Here is a 9,951-nt window from a genome sequence, read left to right on the forward strand (position 1 = left end):
GCCGGGCCGGGGCCTCTACACGAGAGACCTTGTCCGCAGGATGACCATGGCTGGGTGACTGTCTGTCCCTCAGACTGTTACCGCTCCTGTAAATGTGGCACTATGCCACAGTCTGCAATTTTCCCAGATACTTTATTGTCCTGTGCTCAAACGTCAGTCTCAGGGAAGAGCGGAACAGAAAAACAGTCAAGAAAGAAATGTTACTTGCAGAGGACCGGCATGTATGACATTGATGATCGGGAGACGGGTCCTTTGACAAGACCCTTTCCTCTGTGTAACTATCGAGGCTGCGGTGGCCCCCACGACCACGAAACTGTCGAAAGGCCGTGTTCGCATCAACATGAGCCACAGTCTCCAGACTGCCCCAGAACAAAGAACCTTTCCATCACCGAGCGCCCACGTGAAATGGCCAAGTCTCCGGGCGGGATGAAGGGAGGCTGCAGCTTGTTTGGTCTGGGAAGCAGTTGGGACGGCCGAGAGGACCAGAGCGGGCGCAGAGAGCTCAGCAGCGGCAACCAGCAGAATGACCTCTACCTCCGGGAAAAGGATGAGATCGGAACCACTTGCCTGTCCTACAAGCCGTCGCTCCTGCAGTCGGCGACGCTGGCCTCTGGAGAAGATGATTTCTGCAGGTCTTCGCGGAAACACGGTTCTAGGAAAGACCGGCAGGTAAGTGCAACCCCGTTACAAGCTGCATTGGAGTTCTGTTGGGTAATGTGTCTGGAACTTAAGAAAGGAATGTCATCTGCAGAGGCCAGCAACGTGTGACAGCGATCACAGCTGCGGCTGCGGCGGCGGCCTGTGTACCCTGAGGAGGGCCACCGGAGCAAAGATCAGAGCTGCCAAGTCGGAGTGTGGAAAGGTGCCCAAGTGTTGCGGCATCGCCCCATTCCCCAGAGGTAACTCCTCCTGGCTTAACTCAGCCACTCAACACAAACTGCGAGAATCGCCCTGCTCGGGAAGGAGACTGCCGAGGAATAAATCCTTCCTTCAGAGATTGCAGAAACAAGAGGGCGAATGCTGTGAGCGAGTCAGTCCGGGCTCGTTCCTCAGGGAAGACACGTCGTGGCGGAGCCGGCAGGTGAGGGGGTCGGGCCAGCAGGGCGGAGCCGATCGATGCGCCGGGAAGACAGATGATGTGTATGTCTGCGAGCTGGATGATGTTGGAACCTCCAGCCTGTTTTATAAACAACGCCCGAGTTCGTGCGGCTTCTCAGATAACGAGGAGAGTCCGTGCGAGCTCTGCCGGAGTAAGAAAGCCCACCCCAAGGTAAGAGAATGACTGACTGCAGGTCCCGGTGGTCCGGGGGACACAGCGGGTAATGTAGCGATGGAAGGCTGAGAGGCGATGGCAGTGATATATATATATATATATATACACACACGTCCTGGAGAAGATCAGCCGGAGAGTGCCCCGGCTGGTTCACGGTAGGGAGAACGGTTATCTGGTGGAGCAGAGGCGAAGGATCTCGGGGCTTTACTCACCGGGGTGCCCTAATCACAGAATAAATCCTCCAAAGTGGGACATCCGTGCTTCAAGGAATGTTTCTCGGGTTTGCATTCCTCTCGCGTTAAACTCTCCGGGCATGGTCGCAAAATCGGGGCGAGAGGGGAGCGGGGCTGGGGTAATGGCTCAGGCTCTTTCAGGGCGACGGCACGGACGGGAATCGCTGTATTGGAGGCAGCAGAGACTTGATTGGCCGAATGGCCTCCCACGCAGCAATTGTATCTTCTCTCAGAGGGTTTAATCTAAAATTCGCTGCCTCAGGGGGCCGTGGGTGATCAGTCATTAAGTACACCCAAGGCCGAGGATGATAAATATATGGTTCCCTCGGGGATGAGGGGATGTGGGAGCTGCTGGGAAAATGGGCTTCAGGCCAGGATCAACCATGACCTTCCCGAGCGGCGGAACTGGCTGAAGGGGCCGAACAGCCCACCCCTGCTCTTTCATTGTACAGTCGGTCGTTACGCTGATGCTGGCTCTAACTTCTGACACTGAGGGGAGCGGAAGGGAAGTCTGGGACAGGAACACGTTACCACATTATTTCACGACTCAACATAGACCAACAATATTCCTTTCTCCCTCTGTGTGTGTGTTAATAACTGTTTATAACTCCGTGTGTGTGTATATATAACTGTATGTGTGTTTATGACTGTGTGTCTTTATAACTATATGCTTATAACTATACCTGTGTGTGTTTTTGTAACTGTGTGTGTGTATAACTGTATTTAAAACTATATATGTGTTGTTTGTAACTGTGTATAACTGTGTGTGTTTATAACTGTGTGTTTATAACAGTGTGTGTTTATAACTGTGTGTGTATAACAGTGTGTTTATAACTATATGTGTGTGTTTGTAACTGTGTGTGTATAAATGTGTGTGTTTTTAACTGCGTGTATATAACTTGTGTGTGTGTTTAAAAGTGTGTGTTTATAACTGTGTGTTAATAACTGCGTGCTTATAACTGTGTGCATACTCATGTCAATATGTGTCTATAGCTTTGTGTATCTGTGTGTGCATGTGTGTCTCCGTCTATGGGTCAGTACATAGCAATTACTTTCTTCTCTGAGTCAAAGTTTCATGAGTTCACGTCATACTCCTGAGACTAAATGAGAAAAACTTTTGGCTGAAGGTGGGGAGGCATTACTGGGGAACTGCTGCACCGTGGGAGGTGCTGGCTTGGGATAAGATTTTAAATGATTCCCCCAGTTGGATCTAAAAGGCCCCTTTGACAAGACTCCATGTAGCAAAGGAGATCTCCTCAGTATCTTGGAGACAAGACTCCATGGAGCAAAGGAGACCTCCTCAGCATCTTGGAGACCAGATCTCAGCATCTTGGAGACAAGGCTCCATGTAGCAAAGGATCTGCTCAGCATCTTGGAGACAGCAGATTATCTGGTCATTATTATTTGGCTGTCAGTGGGAGTTTTACTGTAACTGAAGGCCTCTTTAAAGAGGTTGGAGCAGCCATAATGGTCTGAAAAGCCTCTAGAGAGTCAATGAACTGGTAATTCAAACTTTAAACTTTACTTATACAGCACGGTAACAGGCCCTTCTGGCCCAAAGAGTCCATGCCACCCATTTTAAACCCATGTACACCTACTAACTTGTACATCTTTGGAATGTGGGAGGAAACCAGAGCACCCGGAGGAAACCCACGCAGAAATGGGGAGAATGTACAAACCCCTTACAGACAGCAATGGGAATCGAAGCCCGATTGCTGGCGCTGTAATAGCGTCGTGCTAACCGCTACATGACCGTGCCACCCCAAATTCAGTTTAACTCTTGGCTCAAACAGACATTTATAAAAACAATAGTGTTCATATGTCTGGGGAGCAGTTTGGAGTTTCCCAAATACGTAACAGATGTAATTTATTCATCCTATAAATATTAATTTATTAGATGTTATTGTGTGTTAGTTGCTGGGAAATTATTTGTGTACAATAGCACTCTGATAGTCTGGGACACCCAGGGCTCTGCTAGACTGGCAGAATTCCAGATTATTGGATGTTATTTCCATTAATACCTCAACACTCTTTTAATTATTTTTTTAGATGTTACACAGTAGGATAAATTTTCTCGTGAACCAGGTGAGTGGAAGGGAGTGTGGGAACCAGGGCCCTGGTGTGTGGACAGAGAGTATGGGAACCGGGGCCCCGGTGAGTGGGGAGTGTGGGAACCGGGGCTCCGGTGTGTGGGGAGTGTGGGAACCGGGGCCCTGGTGAATGGGGAGTGTGGGAACCGGGGCCCCGGTGAGTGGGGAGTGTGGGAACTGGGACCCTGGTGTGTGGGGAGTGTGGGAACCAGGGCCCTGGTGTGTGGGGAGTGTGGGAACCAGGGCCCCGGTGTGTGGGGAGTGTGGGAACCGGGGCCCCGGTGTGTGGGGAGTGTGGGAACCGGGGCTCCGGTGTGTGGGGAGTGTGGGAACCGGGGCCCTGGTGTGTGGGGAGTGTGGGAACCGGGGCTCCGGTGTGTGGGGAGTGTGGGAACTGGGGCCCCGGTGTGTGGGGAGTGTGGGAACCGGGACCCTGATGTGTGGGGAGTGTGGGAACCGGGGCCCTGGTGTGTGGGGAGTGTGGGAACCGGGGCCCTGGTGAGTGGGGAGTGTGGGAACCGGGGCCCTGGTGAATGGGGAGTGTGGGAACCAGGGCCCTGGTGAATGGGGAGTGTGGGAACCGGGGCCCTGGTGTGTGGGGAGTGTGGGAACTGGGGCCCTGGTGTGTGGGGAGTGTGGGAACCGGGGCCCTGGTGTGTGGGGAGTGTGGGAACCGGGGCCCTGGTGTGTGGGGAGTGTGGGAACTGGGGCCCCGGTGTGTGACAGGGAATATGGGAACTGAGGCCCCAGTGAGTGGACGGAGAATGTGGGAACTGGGGTCCTGGTGAGTGGGAAGGAAGTGCAGGAAACAATGTGGTAAACAGATGCTGAAGTGTTGGATCTGTGAATAGTGGGATAGCAGCTTATCAGAGTTCTACTGCAGCCCCATCCCATGCCCTTTATCCAAAGGTCTCCAGCCGTTCTCCCTTACAGCATTTCCCTGTGTACAGTGTTACAGTCCCAGATGTGTCCATCTGGGACATTTCAAAAGTTCACTGTAATTTCCTTGGTTTTGTTCTCCGTTGCAAAAGCTTAAGGTCCCATGTACCTTTCAACATGCCCTAAGGCTTTCAAATCTCGTCATCGAGCTGTACACATTGGAAATAGGCCCCTTGGCACAACATGTCCATGCTGACCTTTTTGCCCATCTACATTTAATCCCATTTGACTGCATTACGTCTGTATTCTTCTATGCCTTCTCTATTTAAGTGCCTATCTAAGTGTCTCTCAAACATTGTGATTGGAAGTGACTCCACCACCTCCTTTGGCAGCAAGATCCAGATATCAGCCACTCTGTGTGAAAAAACCTTTCCTCTCAGATCTCCTTTAAAGCTCTTTCCTCTCACCTTAAACCTCTGCGCCTTTGTTTTTGATACTCTTACCTTAAGAATCAGATGCTGACTATCTACCCTATCTATGCCTTTCATAATTTTACATGGCTCGATCAGGTCACCCCTGGCTTCTTGTGTGCATGTGATATGAGGTCCCTCTGCCCCTGCACCTATTCTAAGTCTGCTTTGTTCTTTTGACCAAAATGTTACTTCACATTGCATCTACCCTGTGCCTGTCCATGTGGCCAGCTCTGTCCTCTTGAACTTGTTAATATATTTCTCACTATTTGTTACATTTCTCAGCTTTATATCAGATTCAAAGTTTGAAATGATATACGGTAAAAGTCCAGGTCATTATTATCTGTCAGAAAGAACAGTGGATCTGACATCCTGAGAGCATGCAGCATTTTTGGCTACTGACCATGTTTTTGTGATAGGAAGCCTGTGACCAGTGGTGTGACTAGAGTGATATGTGTAGTTTGACACAGGGACGGAGAGCGGTAGAGGCACCTACAGTATCTTTCTCTCTCTCTCTCTCTCTCACACACACACACACACACACACACACACACACACACACACACACACACACACACACACACACACACACACACACACACACACAGAGTCAGAGAGGGAAGAGAGAGATTTGTGCAGTGTCACACATGCGCAAGCATAGATCTGCACTCATACAGATACGGTCGGAGAAGGAAGAGGGAGATGCATATAGCCTCACAGACAGAGGGAGCAAGCGAGCGACAGATACAGTCTCACACGGACTGGGATTCTTGCAGTTTGAAAGAGAGAGGAGACAAGAGCAACATCACGCAGGAGTTGCTCTCTCTCTCTCTCTCACACACACACACACACACACACACACACACACACACACACACACACACACACACACACACAGGGTGAGGAGGAACAGATGCAGTCTTACGAAGAGAGAGAGCAAGGCACACAGGGAGGCGGATGGAGAGACAAGTGCAGCCACATTAAATGCACACGGTGAGGAAGAAATATAAAGTCTCACAGACAGAGTGAGGGAGAGAGGTGGGCAGTGTCACAGAAAGGGAGAGAGAGAGGGAGTGAGAGGGAGAGAGAAAGAGATGTGCAATCTCACGACATGTGGGACCTAAAAAACGCCTTACTAAAATCCACGTAGACAACATCAACAGTTCTACCCTCATCAATCACCTTCATTCTATGACAGTTTGACTCAAACTGTTTTCTGTGGCTAAACATTTTGTGAAAGCCCATTTGGTTCAATGTCACCGAGGGAAGAAAATCTTTCATCATTACCTGATCTGACTTATTGGCTACTCCAAACCTATCAATGTGGTTGATTCTTAACTCCCTCCTCAGTCCTGGGGCAATTAGAGATGATAAATAAATGCCTGAGGTGTTCTCATCCTATCCTACTTGCAAAAAGGAAGATGATTATGGTTGTTGGAGGTCAGTCATCTCAGCCCCAGGACATCACTGCTGTAGTTCCTCAAGGCAGTGTCCTAGGCCCAACCATCTTCAGCTCTTCATCAATGACCTTCCTTCCATCATAAGATCACAAGTCAGCTGTTTGATGATGATTGCACAATGCTTAATTCAACTCACAACTCCTCAGCAAATGAATCAGCCTGTGCCTGCATTCAGCATGAATAGGAAACATTCAGACTTGGACACCACATAACAGTCAGGTGATGATCATCTCTAAAGGTGGAGGTGCCAGCTGCTTTCTCACAAAGTTCAATTGTATTACTGTCGCTGTGTTCCCTGGATACAATGTCCTGGGTCTCACTACAGGGAAGAAATGTAACACAACTGGCCAGATAAATATACAGCCAGGTACTGTACTATGAGCAGATCATAGACTTGATATCCTGTGGCAAGTGACTTACCTCTTGAAACCCCAAAGCCTTTTCACCATCTACAAGTGGCAAATCAGAAGAGGGATAGAATACTCTCCACTTATCGGAATAAATATTGATCCAGCAACATTCATGAAACTTGACATCATCCAAAAGATAATGATCCCCTCAAATGGCACTGTTTCCACCACTTTAAATGTTCATTCACACCATCACCAGTGAACGAAGAGTAGTGGACTCAGCCAAATACATCACAGGCACATCCCTCCCCACCATCGGGAGTATCTACAGGAGGTGCTGCCTGAGGAAGAAAACATCCATCATCAAAGATCCCCACCATCTGGGCCATGCCATCTTCTTGCAGCTACAGTTGGGCAGGAAGTACAGAAGCCTGAAGTCCCACACCACCAGGTTCAGGAACAGCTACTTCCCTTTAACCATTTGGTTCTTGAACCAAACAGCATAACTGTAATTACTACAGTTTAGCAACACTATGACCATTTTGATCATTTTGCACTAAAATGGACTTCGTTTTTTTTGTTCTAACTGTGTTCTTTCTTGTAAAAATTGTGTATAATTTATGTTTATGTTTTTTTGTGAATGCTGCTTATCTGATGCCGTGTGCCTGTGATGCTGCTGCAAGTAAGTTTTTAATTGCACCTGTGCATTCAAGTACTTGTGCAGATGACAATAAACTCGATTTTGACTTTGACCATGGCTGCACAATGAAGATAAGAACATAAGAAGTAGACTATTTGACCTCTCGTGCTTGCTCTGCCATTCAATTCACGGCTGATCTTTTACCTTTGCACCATTTTCCTGCACTAACCCCATATCCCTCGATCAATTTTTTCCTTGAGTACACTTAGTGACACAAACCCTTTGAATAGAGAAGTCCAAAGGTTCAACACCCTCTGAATGAAAAGGTTTCTTCTTACCTCTTCCTGAACAGCTGAACCCTTATTTCAAGATTGCGACCCATGGTTCTAGATAACCCAGCCAGGGAAAACATCAACTCCACACCTATCCTCCAAACCCTGTAATAATATTGTACATTTCAAAAACGGTGGAGGTCTCTACCTTGGCTATGTCATTTCAAGGAATCCCTACTAATAAGATGGACAGGGGTATCAGAAACATGGAAGTTCCACCACCTGCAAGTTCCCCTCTAAATCGTGTTCCATCTTGACTTAGAAGTATATTCTGGTTATTCATCGTTGCTGAAACTCCCTCCCCAGCAGCACTGTGGGAGCACCCTTATAAGGTGCTCACCCCCTTCCCAAGAACAATTTTGAGATGGTGGCAAATGCCAGGATCACCCAAGTCAATGATGAAGAAACAGGGCAGCAAGAAGCAATTGGAAAGCAACCCCGAGATGAGCTGAGGGACGTCTGGGCTCTGAAATCTGCTGCCAGAAAGGGAAAAAGCAGGTCCAACAGGAACTTACAAAAGGGAATTGGAGAAATGTTTGAAGTGTGAAATTTGCAAAGAACAAGGACTAATTAGAGACTTTCTCAAAGGGCCAGCAAAATAGGATCCTTCTGTACTGAAGAGACACAAGAGATTGCAGATGCTCTTGAAGTTTTGGGTTAAGACCCAAAATGTTGTCTGTTCATTTCCCTCCATAGATGCTGCCTCACCCACTGTAACTTGTGTGTTGCTCCTTCTGTACTGAGTCAGCAGCAAAGCAGTGTGCCGGATAATGCTGTTGCCTTACAGCTTTGGCCATCTGGGTTTGATGCTGGCCTCTGGTGCTGTCTGTGTGGAGTTTGCATTTTCTCCTTGTAACAATATGGGTTTTCCCTGGATGCTCCGGTTTCCTCCCACATCCCAAAGACATTCTTGTTGGATATTTCACAATTGTAAATTATACCTAGTGTAGGTAATTGGAAAAAGAATCAAAGGGGAGTGGATGGGCACATCCAAGAGAATAGGTTGCATGATTGCAGGGAAATAAGAGGATGGGACCAATGGGATTGCCTGGCTGGAAGCAAGCACAGACCTGGTGAATTAAATGGCCTCCTTCAGAGTCATAATAAGTTAGATAATAGTGACATAATGTGTGTATAGAGTCGTGTCTCATGCAAAATTAGGTAAAGTTAATAATAATAAAAGTATATAAGGTCATATGTGGAGATACTTGCTGCCAATTGCACAATGTTCAATTCCATTTGCTACTCTTCAGATCATAAAGTGCCCCATGGCTGCATGTACCAAGACCTGGGAGACATTCAGACTTGGGCTAATAAGTTCCAAGTAACAGCTGCACCACACAATAACCAGGCAATCTCTGATAATACAGATCCTAGCCACTTCCTCTCTATACTCAACGTACTGGATATTTGACTGAGCAATGAATTGGCATGACATTCTGTGGGGCTGACCTCTTCCTTCACTGCTTCAACCAATGGTATTATTTATTCACTGCTTTATGACCCACAAGTGTGTGCAGCCATCATTAGGACTTTGATTTCTTTTGCAGGACACCTGTCAGCATTTGAGTTGTAAACGGTATAAGTCACAGCCGATACCTGGGAGAACGAGGTGTTCACAATGCTCTGATGACACCAGCAGCTTGATGAGTTTAAAACAGGGAGACTGTCACACCTCAAACTACAGGACTAATGGAGGATCTGCACCCATAATCTGCTCCTTACCACAGTGGCCAAGACATCTGCTCCTGCAAAATAACAGGGCTCAGGCAACAACTACAGTGTACAAAAACTAACTATCGATCAGAGACTCAGGCACAGCACCTCAGCCATCTCTGTGCATTAAAGCGTCGTCTCCATCTCACCTCATGTAGAATTGATAGAAGTAAGAAGCTACTAAACCTAAGTAAAAGTGTAATATAAATGCCAGCCATGTCAGAACCATTAGCAGCCAGTGAAGATAATAATGATGCAGAGTGCCATGTTAGACACAGAATGAAACTAAGAACTTGCAAGGAGTGTGGTCAATCTGCTGAATTAAGAGAAATTGTTTTAATGTCAAGACTAACATTAAATGTAAGGCTCCCGAGAACAATAAAGCTTTGTGAAATGCATTAGTAGTGAAGTAGCATGTTGGAAAATTAGTACCAATCTTTATATCTTTCACATTGGTGATTAAATTCAGGTGTCAACGAATGGGAGTGAAAAGTGCATCACTGAATAG

General features: G+C 47.5%; 1 protein-coding gene across 1 annotated transcript; it reads left to right on the forward strand.

The window, feature by feature from the left end:
* Nucleotides 1-219: 219 nt before the first annotated feature.
* On the forward strand, nucleotides 220-9,733 carry LOC127578712 (uncharacterized). The gene is made up of 3 exons (XM_052031052.1): nucleotides 220-669; nucleotides 752-1,270; nucleotides 9,278-9,733. Exons 1-3 carry the CDS (start codon nucleotides 220-222, stop codon nucleotides 9,521-9,523), a joined length of 1,215 nt encoding a protein of 404 aa, XP_051887012.1. The 3' UTR covers nucleotides 9,524-9,733.
* The last annotated feature ends 218 nt before the right edge of the window (nucleotides 9,734-9,951 follow it).

Source organism: Pristis pectinata, chromosome 16 (genome assembly GCF_009764475.1).
Source record: "Pristis pectinata isolate sPriPec2 chromosome 16, sPriPec2.1.pri, whole genome shotgun sequence".
Taxonomy (NCBI): Eukaryota; Metazoa; Chordata; class Chondrichthyes; order Rhinopristiformes; family Pristidae; genus Pristis; species Pristis pectinata.